The sequence below is a fragment of the Pocillopora verrucosa genome, chromosome 4 (assembly GCF_036669915.1).
Source record: "Pocillopora verrucosa isolate sample1 chromosome 4, ASM3666991v2, whole genome shotgun sequence".
Lineage (NCBI taxonomy): Eukaryota > Metazoa > Cnidaria > Anthozoa > Scleractinia > Pocilloporidae > Pocillopora > Pocillopora verrucosa.
This window is the reverse complement of record NC_089315.1, coordinates 19,654,886-19,668,319: the sequence shown is the minus strand read 5'-3', so window position 1 is coordinate 19,668,319 and position 13,434 is coordinate 19,654,886. Positions and strand designations below refer to the sequence as shown.

The 13,434-nt window shown below is 39.6% G+C and overlaps 1 protein-coding gene across 1 annotated transcript; it reads right to left on the bottom strand.

Annotated features, from left to right (window-relative positions):
- Positions 1 to 667: 667 nt before the first annotated feature.
- On the bottom strand, positions 668 to 10,438 carry LOC131798821 (neuroendocrine convertase 1). The gene is made up of 12 exons (XM_059116482.2): positions 10,160 to 10,438; positions 8,811 to 8,915; positions 8,297 to 8,422; positions 7,242 to 7,341; positions 6,873 to 6,910; positions 6,669 to 6,745; positions 6,449 to 6,537; positions 6,037 to 6,209; positions 5,016 to 5,228; positions 4,544 to 4,644; positions 3,719 to 3,949; positions 668 to 3,461 (listed from the first exon to the last, which is right to left on the bottom strand). The coding sequence occupies exons 1-12, from the start codon at positions 10,367 to 10,369 to the stop codon at positions 2,420 to 2,422; spliced, it is 2,505 nt and encodes an 834-aa protein (XP_058972465.2). The 5' UTR covers positions 10,370 to 10,438; the 3' UTR covers positions 668 to 2,419.
- Positions 10,439 to 13,434: the final 2,996 nt, after the last annotated feature.

The window sequence follows — 13,434 nt, the reverse complement described above, 5'->3', positions numbered from 1 at the left end:
TGATTTGGCAAGGAGTCCATTTATGGTAATTACCATGGGTTCTATGTGGAAATAGAAATGAGCAATAGGATATGGCCCGCCTGAGAAGGTGTGTTGTTTCAGCTTTAAGCGGCAAAATTACCCGGTGGGTGGAACGAAGAAAATGCTTATTTTAGAAGCCCTGTGACCTTTATATTCATTGAGTACAAGATCCTAGCAATGTAGGCAAGAGTTACTGTAGAAAGCACCATGAGTAGGGAAGAAGGACAGTGACTATTAAAATGAACTGCATAGAACGCAGAAAGGTGGCAAAAAAAGTCAGATACGGGTCAAAGAAGTACTCACTAGAGCATTTTGAAAAGGAAATTAACACGAAGTCGATAACCATAAAAACGGAAAAAATTTTTAGACTCCATCGTCAACATTGTCTCTAAACTTCGAAATTAGTCCGCCACACGTACTACTTTTTCTTGCGTGGGATCAGAGCGGGCAATCCCGAGCGGGAAAGATGAACCCTCTTACCCGCACGGTAGCTAATTGGAACACAGGATCCTCGTATCGCCCACGGGCACTGTCAGCGATATAATAAATAGTACATCCTGGAAGTATGAGGATTACTTAAGGACTGGGCTATTACCAAGGGAATTGGCTCTTACTTGTGCACTCAGGCTCGAGATGAGGCGTAAACTGTACAAGAACTCCCTTTTATTTTCAAACCCTAACACGTGACACTTCACCAAAGGAGAACTGTCCTTTGGTTGACTTTTTGGTCTTTATTACCAACCTGTACCAGAAAGTACTGGAACAGAGTAAGCTAACGCATCGTTAACTTTGTTGATCTACTGCAACCTAATTAATTGTATTTACATCGATTAACATGTAAAGCAAGTACCCCAAGTACACAATCTAACCCACTATAACCGGGACTGTAGTTAGTCTTCTTGGATCTGATTAGTGGTGATCAAGGCATACATAATCAAGCTTGGCAGGTTGCAATCCTAATTTTTCCTATCCTTAGGGGTTTAGAACTTCACTTTCAGCAATATAGCCTTTCTATTAGCAATATTTGTTTCAATTACCCTTACCTATCCTTGGTTCTAAATTTAATAGGATTCTACTAGAATTTTGTCAATATTATCCTATGCACGCGAACCATGCAATCAGATAAATTTAAGTATGAGGCCATTTTAGCAGTTACATAAGGAAATGGAAAAATGATTCTGAGTCACTCTCTTTTGTAGGAATTTCGTAATATAACTCACATAGCTAATAGCAACGTTTACAACTGAGGTGTGTATTCAGAGAGCACGCCTCCTAAGAGCCTAAGACACTCATCCCAAATACTCTCCAGGAGAAAGTATGCCGAGAATCAAACTGGTGTAAACATACGCTCTGTTTTGAAAGTATGGGCCGATACCGGGTTTTTCGACATTAATATCGACCCTGTGGTGTTATCTAGTTTATGAGCAGGTCAGGCGATCTTTCCGAACCAAATACAAGGTTGTCTCGCACTGAAAATATTGATTTGTGTCTTATGTCCTATTATTGCATGAGCACCACAAACAAACAAGTCGATGATTAAAATCTTAATTTACCAATGTTCATTATCCCTTAACACACCACTCGCAAACACGCAACTAACATTCGAGAAACTGCACACGACAGTGCTCTTTGCCTTTAGGTGATGACCCGAAATAACGCAGGCTCAGGAAGACGTCAAGTATCGTCATTGATAATTCTTGCAGTAACGATATTTTCGGATCCGCCTGTATCGGCCCATCCCTACAGCCTTGTGTTTCAGTCCAACAGAAAGATGAAAGGAAATGTATATTCTTCAGCTACATTTAGTTTTGGATTTCTGAAATAACTTCAAGAAAACTCTTTTTTCTTCACAACTATGAAATACAAGAAAGGCGGAAATCTTTTCAGTTTTTCACAAGTCTCCACAGTTTCCCGCCCAGCCAGCTGAACTAAAGAAACTAGATTTCAAGGTATCAGTTCAAGTTGTGTGCTGCTTTTCATACAACATTTTATAGACAGAGAGGTGGGAACTTTTCTCATCAAGAAATCTTCCTTTCTCTCGATTGGCATTTTTCCACTAAAAACACCCACCTCAAACACCCACCTCAAACACCCACCTCAAACACCCACCTCAAACTCCAAGACCTTCTGAAGTGCAAAATGGTCTGACCCAGCTATCGACAATTTTTCCATCCATTGATTTGAATTATCTAATTTATCCTACACCTTTATTTATCTTCGCCCGTTCTGCAGTTTTGGCCTATGCGAAGACATGTACGCGCAGCTATTATTTACTCACTGATCAACATTTATACAAAAGCAAAAATCCAGCTTAGTTAAACTCGGCCTCATTCTAAACACTATACCATATATTTTACACGTGTAAATAAGATTCATAAAAAATATTCCGACAATTTAACTACCTTTCTTTCTTTAACTTGTTTTTCTTAGTTTTAAGATATTCTACATAAGACTTGCCAGCACCTCGTCTACCAAAAGTTCGAAGATAATTACTATATGCATTGTATTGTAAAGGATTACGGTACAGTGTGGTCTGTCTCCAAGCCACCGGTTGATAAGCCAGTTGGTCGTTAGTTTGTGCTACTGCAGGGTTATTCACTTGCGTAACGTATCCTCTTGGATTTGCAGGAGCCGCATAGTGATAATAATTAGCTACCTGATTCTGATGGTAGTTAGCTGGAACATAGTTGCCGTGAAGAGGTTGTATGGGCGAGAAAAGGGCTTCCTTGGATGGTAGCTGAGGGTGTATGTTAGCTTGCTGGTCTGGTGTGAAGGTGTTTTGTGTTTGTCCTACTTCTTTATTGTTCGACATAAATTGATTACTAGGTGTTTTAAGTTCTTGATGTAAAGGAACTACGGACTGGGGAGTAATTGTTAGAATGGCGGGGTTTGAAGATGTAGAAGTTGTGTAGGTTACCACTTGAGGTGCAATGTATTTCACAGGAGTAGGTGGAGAGGAAGTAAATGTGTAAGTCGGTCCGCTAGGAACTGCTTGGCGAAACTGTGGAGGTGACGGTGATTCGGGCACTGGAACCGAGTCACGTGGTTTTTCAGGGTGTTCAATGGGTTGATGATTAGGTTTTTGTTTGGTTCCATGTATAATAAGCTGCCACTCTGTTAGTAGGCCATGATTTGGTCTGTTATCTCCAAGGTCCTTTATCTCTAAGGTCCACGTTCCGCGTGGGTCCTCGCCCCATGCGTGCGTTGTCATGAAGGGCCACTTTGTGAAACCTTCATCTGAGAGGTCCTCTTTTCTTGGTGACAGCAGGCAAGATTTAGTTCCCATGGGGGATGTCAAGTATACGACAAGGTCCCCTCGCCGTGTGTAATCCAAGCTTAACATGAGTTGCACGTGTTCAAGGTAGCGAATCTCAGCAGCAGTTCCTGAACATCCATTCGAATGCATTGTTATCTTCAATGGCTCGTTGAATTTGATGGGTCTAGAAAGGCAAGCATCGTAAGTTATCACTTTATACCAGTTTTGGGATTTTGAATTCCGTTTTGGATTTTTTGTTGTATAAATTTCCTTCGCTTTCTCTATTCGCTGCCCCAGTCATTAATCTATTGCTAGCCAATCAAACTTGACTCGCTTAGTAATGAATTATCACTCTTGTATTGTAATTTCATTGGTTACTTTTTTCAATAAGCAAAATCAGTCGCTCCGTGCTTTTGTTCACAGGAATTCAGCAAAACTTACTTGCGGTCCTGATTGATTTGTCCCCTACAAATGGTCTTCTCAGGTACAGTTTTAAACGTGTTGGGTTTTGCTAATTCCACGATCTTTTCAGCAACTAACAGTCCGAAACCAAATTTCCTATTGACGTGTAATCCGACTCCATTAGGGCTCCAATCCTGATCGTGCTTGAGTGGTTCCCAGTTTGATGTCCACACCACGATATGCTGCACGTCACGCCATGTCAGGCGAGGACTGTGGCAAAAATGTAACAAAAGAACACTTGGGGAGGGTTCTCTATAGTTTGAGCACTTTGGTTGAAACTCTTGTAAATGTTATAGTTTGTAAAAAAAGGCTAGGATTACAGCAACAGACGGAGAAACTCGAGATAGACCGACAACCTTCCTCTGACACGAAGATGAGATCTTCCTAGTTCATCACTTGATGACAAATTTGCTCCGTCCTTAACCTTTTGTACTGCTTTGTCAATAACCCTAGTTGGTGTTTGTTTGTCGTTGCAAACTGTAATTTCAAGGTTCTCTTCTGTTTTAATGAACTTGAAAAAACTGAGGATAAATTGGAGCTTGGTTCTCTCTTGAGTGTGTCTAAATTTAGACAGAATTTAGTGTGGCTATAGATTTGCATTGAAATATTGGAATGAACGCCCATATTTGGTGGTATAAGCTGCCAATTAGAATCAATCTGTTTTTTCTCAACTAATCCAACGAAACCCCTAGTGCGCTCAATGAGAGAAATTCCCCTCGCTAATAATCGCTAATTCCACTTAGATCTTCCCCATCAGCGAGATTTCTAAAAGCCGTGAAACTAGCTAAGTGCAATAAACTTTACTTGACTTCCAGTGCAAGAGCTATAATTCCTGCTGCCAATGGAGCCGATGCAGAAGTTCCTGTATGTCTTTCGGTGCATTGGTTATGTAAATCTGTCGTGACCTGAAAATGAAAATGAAAACCATCGAGTGCTTGGAGTCTCTTGAATGACACGCTTTGACTATTATGGCTCAGTTTTTGCAATTAACCGCTCCTTTTTCCGCCTGTTTTTATCAGCCCTGGAGACCTTTACATTTTTCATTGGAGTAAATTATAAGACGAAAACCCGGTCATTCTACCGCTTACGATCAACAAGCAAAGCAAGCTCAGGAGACTGGATAGAGCTAAACTAACAACAGTGTTCTTGCAGATAAGATTTTTATTCTTGCAAAATCCCATTGAAGAATGATCGGCTGCGACCATTAGCTTTTCCTAAAATCGCTCTGTTTTATGCTCGCACTGTTTGGGAAAACCCGACATGGTAGTATACTTACGATTCGTTTCTCGCCGTGCGCTCCGCTACTGAATGTTGTCGCCAGTGTAGATGAACAGCTTTCTGAATACCAGGGTGACTCGCCATGATCGGAAGCAGAGCTGATCGACAGGGTGTATATACTGTCTGTGTAACCATCACAGTTGCAACTATCCTCGTGCCGACCTCCATTGCCTGACGCCCACACGAAAATAGAGCCCAGTCCGCCGCGACCCTATATCAAGTCACATACAAACAAGCCGGATTATCATACTTTCAACTCGCTATCTCTTTTCTGATTGGCCGAAAGCGTGCAGTGAATTTTTAAAATCAGCGCCTGGGACGTCATCTCGCTGAAGATTATACAATAATCATGTCAAGGACACTCAAGGTCACGGGTAGTCAAGTTCGCGCGCTTTGTGTTGCTCGCTGGTTTGTATATTTTTACACGTTTAGAAATAAATTATCACTTCCACTTGCTGTCGTGACCAATTTTTTTTCATTCAATGTACAATAAAACAATTATTGGATTCGGTTTTTGTGATATCCAGAATAATCAAGGTCTCGATAAGGGTTATCAGCCGAAGCCTAAGACCTTGATTATCCTGGATATTACAAAAACCTTATCCAATAATTGTTTATAATCAGTGCTCTAATATCTCACAAGACTCTACCGACATATAACGCTGATGCACTCTGGTCGAGTAAAGGCTCAGTGATTTCAAGCTTAAGTTCACTTACGTCATGATTGTATGTTAGCAGCTAATGTTTCTCCTCCTTGCAACCAAATAACCTATGATTAGTTGGTTTGGAGATTCTGCAGATTTTTCGGATTGGGAGTGCCCAATTCGCATGTAACGTATCACCGTTTTCTATAATCGATGGAGGATTAGAAAGATAAGCCGCATCATGAGCTTTTGGGGAGCGACGTGAGACGTTAGAAGATTGTGATTTTAATGCAATTTTTTGTTCTAAGTCGTTTATTATAGTCCATAATGACTGTTGTTATTTTGAGGAGCCATTGTGATGGTGATGCACATTACCTTTGTGATTCCATTTTCAAATGCAGCAGCGGCTAGAGTTCCAGGTCCTTCCACAGTGGCTCCGTCATCGCTAGGTCCCCAACTTGCAGAGTAGATGTCAATGAACTGGGGATTAAGACTTAATGACGCGGCTTCTACTTTGTCAGTCACTCGGCCGTCAAGCATGCGCACTCCTGTAAAAAAATACCATGCTATATGGATCAATTACGTATGGTGCGATAACGAAAATGTCACTGAAAGGCCAAAAACGTTCGCAGATTATAATGAAGAGTTCTCCTACTTTATCATACTTAAATTTACACTTTTTTAAGAATTTCCCAGCTCTTCGCAATGATAAAGAAACTAAGCTTCCCTGATAAAAAGCAGCAAAGGAAAAAAAAGCTATGTCAACCAGTAATGCCGATTTTTCTACCTCCTATCTTCGCATTGTAAGCCACGCCCACTCCACAAATGGTGTTGTTCGCCTGAGCCGCAACTTCCCCTGCACAGCGGGTGCCGTGTCTACAAAAGAAAGAAGTTAACGTCATAAAGGCAGCTGTCCTCCGTTCAAGTTTTAAGCAGACTGTCTACAACCAGGTGAACACAATGCGGAAGTCATGCAATGATTGCGAGTAGAGTTAGGAATGACTTACTTATTTTCATTAGTAGGATCATAACGAGGAAATGGGTCACCATCTTCTCCATTTACATCCCAACTGGCCTGCGGATCCTGTGGAGATCAAATTGACAGGATTCATTCATAGAAGTGCACATCCCGAACCTAAAGATTTATAATTAGAGCTTTTTATCTATACATGCAGTCTGCACCCAGCGTAAAACCGGCGAGTTTCACTTACATAGTTTCTGATGAGGTCCGTATGATTGTGTTCAATACCTGAAGAATGGCGAACAAAAGTAAAAAAAAAAGAAAAAAATGACGATCAGACTTATTAACTGCAACACTGAGTTAGTCCATAACAAATAATAGCGGTACATCATTTCACACTTCATCGAGTACTTTTTGCGTTCACTGACTCCTTGGAAACAAAAGCTTCAGAATGTCTTTTTTAGATCTGTTTTGTGAGATTTTGTTTAGCTGCAACAGAAACGATTTTCGTCGGACTCGTGAACACGGAAAGTCCGCTTACAAAAGATTTAGTTATTGCACTTATTCGTGGTAAAATTAAATAGCACTATGTAGTTAAGTGGAGGAAAAGTCTTTGTACCATCATCCAGAATTGTTACGACAACGCCTTTTCCTGTGATCCCTTGATTCCAAACAGGGAGAACATGCACATCTAAATCCAGATCCGCTCGTTTGTCATCCTGTCCGATAAAGATAAATTGGTCTGGTTAAGATCTAAGTCAAATGATTTTACCAGCATTTAAATATAAATGTTTTGTCTGCGATTCAATCGAACTCGAGCGATTTCTCTGATTCGAAGAAGGGGTCAGCTGGGAGTGAAATATTTACGTTTTAATAGACTTGTCTTTCCAGAATCTTGAACCGGAAAAAAGCTGCACATGCAGTTCCTATTCATTAGTCAAATTCACGAAAAACCCCCTACAGATTTTAGATGAGGCCCACGCAGTTTAAGTCCCAGCGAAGAAGCAGTTTCAACCTTGTTATAGTTTCGCTTATAAATGTTGCTTGAGATCACAGTGTGTTCTTTAAAATGACTGTAAAACAAGTTCTATACATTGGGAGAAACAAATGCTAACCACTTTAATGTTTCTATTTCTCACAATGTGCCATTTCGGAATTAATTACGTCACATGAATAATGGGGTAAGCTTCTATAGCAACTGTGGTGGTATAACAAGATAATTTGATTTCATCAACTGGGTTGATAATGTAAATTGCCACCGCGAAGAGTTTCTTAGGCTGAGCGTTAGGGCTAACAGTCGAAAAATTACCTTCAGAATCTCTCTACGGTGGCCAATTTACATTGTCAACTCAGTATAAACCAAATTATCCTGTATTACATCACACATTTGATACCAGGTTTCCCAATGGGATCGTGCGAGTAAAAGCGGAAACTACAAAATATGACACAATCCAGAAGAGAGGCAAAAAAACTATTATTTTAAAATAATGAAGATGTATCCCTCTTTAATCTTTCAACCATATTACTGTATTATTCTTCATGCTTAATTCCCATTTTTGTCAAAAAATTTTCGTTCCACAAAATATCTCCAACTATTCCCTAGCAAATGGTTTCGGCCGTAACAGATTTCCTCCGGTTAACTGATTGAAATCGATTTAAGTCAAAAGAGCTCACCAGATACCACTGTCCATCCCATAAGGGGTCTGTGAATCGAGGCAGGATCCCTCTGGCAACCATTCGGTCGTGAAAGTGACCTCTTTTGACGCGGATTTTCTCGTGTTGTTGTTCCGCCCAGATTACCTGCAAAACAAATTATGATTGTTTTGAAAACCTGGGCTGAGTCATAATATCACTTTGGTCATGATAAAACTTCACTGCAAATAGAAATTTTAACTCCGAAATGGACTGATTCTTGCTTTACTCGCTAATGCAGTAAATTAACCATAATTTTTTAAGATTGAGCAACAAAACTATATCTATTTTTGTTAAAGTATTAAAATAATTCCGCTTCAGACTTTAATGTTTTGAGGATTTAAAAAAAAAGAAGGTGGTACTAAATAGAAAAAAATATCAATTTTTGTAAAGCATGTTTCTGAGCATGGCGTGTTATTCATACTTTAACAGTCAGACAGAATATCGCTGTGTAATTGATTGTACAGGCACTTATCAATCAAATGGCGAATCTTACCTTTGGATCCTGTGTAAGTCGCTCTGTCCTCTCGTTTGCACTCCTGCGGGAACGATGTGGCAACTCTGCATGTTCTAAATGATAGAAGCCATCCAAAGTACCAATCTGCAAATAATGAATTAAGGAAGATAAATGAATGAAAAAATATTTTCTCTTTCCCAATAAATCGAGTTTTTTTTTGGTGAACCTTAGAAAAACTATGGACACAATGTCAAATTGAGGCATTTATTTGACTAATTTCAATGATTACTACTTCAGAACATTTTATCAGGGATATGAAAAGTTTACTAAGTCATTGCTACGCTGCCGTTGCTAACTTTAAAAAGAATGTATTACAATGTACTATGGTTTCAGTAGGTGGATTTTTCGATGATTAACCATCAATTTCCTCTTGGTTGTTATGAATGCCCTGCATTGTCGGCACCCCTTTTATACTAATAAGTAGACCTTAACAATAGTTTATTTTTGCAATTTTCATTCGGCGGAAGACTTAAAAATGAAATAAATCAATATAAACCTCTATTTTTGACGTTTAGGGTGCACATTAAATCCGAATTGTAGCAGAATGTTGTTGCAGCTTTCCGGATTTTGACAATAAGGACAATGGCGAAATTTTTGTTCTTCCAAAAATGTTCAGCTGTTTTAACAAAATCATCAGATCGTGGGCAAATGTCTCGAGGAAGAATGTAATTTGAAAACCTTTATTTTTTCGCACCAGGGTAGCACTACTCAAGACTTGACGATGAATCAGTGTCAAGAATGTAGGTCGAAATTTGGTAATGAAGTCACCAGCAGAGTTCACTTAAAAATTGCTTCCGCCAGAAAAAATCTTCGTTTCTTTCTAAATTTTGCATTTAGAGGAAGATGTTGAATCATGTCAGAGTAGGTAAGATAATGAATTGAATCAGTTGCTAATATATAGGCGAAACTTAGTTTTGTTTTAAACATGTGGTTCCATTCGTTGCTAAAGAGGGAAACATCGCTCCCGTAATCAACCAGCTCATAATATTTAATATCGGCTTTGTAGGGTGTGAAGACTTTGACGATGAATTTGTTGATATACAACACCGGATTTCCTTGAAAAATAATGGTATAGAGAGAACGAAGTGAAAGAAGGACAGATAAAATTCAGTATTAAACAAAACTTCATAGCGATTGGGAAAATATCGAGATTTGTTGACCGAGTTCGTTGTCTGACCTGCTGCCCGGTGGCCAGTGTTTGAGCCAGGCAGGCCAGAAAAAACATCATACTACAATTTATATTAAAAACGACCGGCAAGTACTTGTAAATCCCGCATAACAAGCAGTGAAAAGAACCCCGTGAAATCCATTCTTTACTTGGTACTTACTGGTTCAACTTTGTCAAATCCATGAGAACGAGCAATTCGTTTGGCAGCCTCAATTCCTCCCTCTACCCGTATTGCCCATCCGTTGGTGTAGACTTTTTCTCTGTTGTTTCCGGGCTTCTGGGCGTGAACGCTGTTCTGTTTGGGCCACGCAACGACGAAGACACATATTATTATCTTGGCGAGGCCCAAAGCCCGTACAACTCGAAACATCGCATCGCTCCCAACTTTTTCGTGAAAGAAATCTGACCGAGAGTCGATGGAAAACTCTGGCTATTTATTATTAACGGCAACGGATGTTTGGTTAGTTGCGGAGGTCATCTGTCGTACGACTGGCACCTGTCACTTACTGTTATAATCAATTGATCTCTATCCCCTTTGAGCCAATCACAACTTCTGACGTAAGGAGGAGAAAAGACTAAACTTAACGAGGACATGTGGACGATCGAACGTTCGATCGAATCTACTTGAGGTCGTAATGTAATGATCAAACATTCTGTGAAACAGTTATAATTTTTTTTTCCAATACCTCTCCTTTGAAACCATTTTAAATTAATCTAAAATGTTTCTGCGTTGTTTTCCTTCAGACTGATTATGATTTTGATCACGAATTAAGTGGGACGAATGTTGGAACATCTGCCAGGTTTTTCAAAATTCTGACCAAATTATTAGCATTGACGAAATGTAATTTGACGGCCACTTTGTTGCGCGTTTCCTTAGTTCGTTAGATAATTGGACATTCAGACTGTTTTTGAGAGCAAGATTCAAGGTAATGTGCATTCAATGAATGTCCTGAGGTGTGAAAATTAACAATGCAATGCACAAGAATAACTCAGCAAAGATGTTTTATAATCATGGATTATCACAATGAATGGCTTGAATACTGAAGAGTCTGAAAGACACCGCACCACAAGGTTGAGCGTAGGTGTTACATTCTAATGCAGTACCTCTCATCTACATTTTATGACGGATTTCATATCAATGTGGGAGTTATTTTGCGGTTAAAGTAAATGCGTTAAAACGGAAAGTTTGATGTCAAGAGATGTTTAGCCATGTTTGTCTGACGCACGAACTTGCGCTGGATAGTAAATAAAAAAGATTTAAAGAATGCGGTAAGCCGCGCTAATCTGATACTGTAAAAAGACTAATGTGGTACACATGGTGTACTGAGTAAGAGAATCCATTACCAAATAGCTAAAGAACGGATGACAAGCGCGAGCCAACATCCTCTTTAGCTCATTTAGAGATACACGAAGTACTGCCCTTGAGGCATCTATTTCACAAAGTAATGACCTTTTTCGCACTTAAGACGCAAAATCCGTCTGGACGAACAATTTTAGTTCTTCTGGTTATGCGTCTCTGGTATAGAGACGGCCACAAGAAGCTTTATACATCGAGACGAACTATCCTTCCCCTATTGCGTGGCCAATCTCACTTGCGCTCCGTCGTTCGATTAATGTAACCTAATGGAAAAATCACAACTATCTTGAAAACCTTATAAAGTTTCCCTTTTTCAATATCTTTCAGTTTATGTTATTACCAAACAGTACTAGACTGAAAGTTGACTGAAGTATCAGTACGCAAAAAAATGCTTCACGAAAAGTCAAACTTGAAATTGTAAAAAGCGTAAGCAGCGTTCAAAAATACTGATCCACTATGACGTTTTAAAGATGGTGAAATTCGTTGTATATGAATAAAGTGGTCGACCAGTGGTCAATAGGACCTTAGGCCAATCAGCTGACAGAATACTCAGCCTCGCCTAAAATCAACCTATATCATCGAGTATCTTTGCTCCGAGCTGTTATTGTGAAAGCATATAACTTGTTTACATAAGTATCACTTTTTACGCTGCTTTGTTGGTATCAATTACACCCTAAAGTTGCTTATTTACAACTTCTACATTCTATTTCATTCCAAGAGAATAAAACTCCGGCGATAGCCAAAGGATTGAAGGTTTCGTTCATCTACGAAGATGAAACGTTCTTTTGTTACTTCAACAAAACCGTTTGTTCTTCCCCTGTAAAACTTTGTTTTCGATTCACGCATTCTTAACCGATTTGTTGCACTGCCAAAAGTTTTGGCCGATTTTTCAGATGGCAAATCTTAACCGGTATTTAAACTGACTTCGATGTCAAGGTGATCGAATTTTCTGGTCATTGTAGCGAACAAGGATTATCATAATAGCTCCTTAGGAAATAGGTAGGACGTGCGCCCGTGATATGTTCTAATTCTTGTTGTTTACAGAATGGTTTACGGTTCAGTTGCTTGCGACACCAATGGGAATGATATTCGATGAGATTTTTCGTACTTTACTTTTCACTTGCGACAAGAGAATTAAAAGCATTATTCAAATTGTGCCTTAGAGGAGATAAAAAGTTTGCTCCAACAAGGAAAGCGAAGACGGAGAAATCCAACAACTTGAGGATATGAGTAGTGAACATCTTGTTCCGGTATCAACTCTGCCAACCCCTGACGATTTTCAAACCGAGCGTAGACAGCGAAGAGCTATGATTCTGCACGAAAGAAACGACGGTTCAAATCATGACACAAAAAAAAAACGAGGCAAGGCTGTGGGTGGACGTCGAACAATAACTCTAGAATATTAGAGTGGTTGTATGCCAAGCAATTTAAGTCTTAGGGTCTGGCAACTTGCGCTTTTTGTGGTCTTCGGCAGAATCGTTTAGCTTTCTTTACTTCATCCATGCACCTTTCTAAGATTTGTTCTGCTTTTCGCTTTCCTTTGCCACCACCATTAATGATTCTTTACAAATATTTTAACTTGTCCATGTTGAAATTCGAGAAATCTTCGCTCGGTGTGGTTTATTTCATTACCCTGGGTTTACATTTTTCGTGCTGTCGAAAGTCGAGTTCGCACTTAGCCTCGTTCTGGCGCTTTTTCTACGGCACCAGATCTTTGACTTGTGAGAACTCGAAAATAAGCTATTTATAGTGCAAACTAGTCGCTGATCTCTCAAATCATTCTAAGCAGTCATATAAGCAGTGAAATCGGCACTCTTAATTCCCACGGTGTCAACAAACGCCATTTAATCACCTAATGTATTTTTATTTTTGTTTTTCTCGTTATCACGTTGTTAGCAAGAGCTTAGCTCCATATTCTGTATATAAAACACACACAATCCACAATTCTTCCATTCGCTCAGACGAAGGGCTAACGCTCGAAATACTAGCTCTAAAAACTCTACGGAGGCCAATTTACATTATCAACTCAGTTGATAAAACTAACTGTCTGTCTTGTTGTACCCCCCCCCCCCCCCACC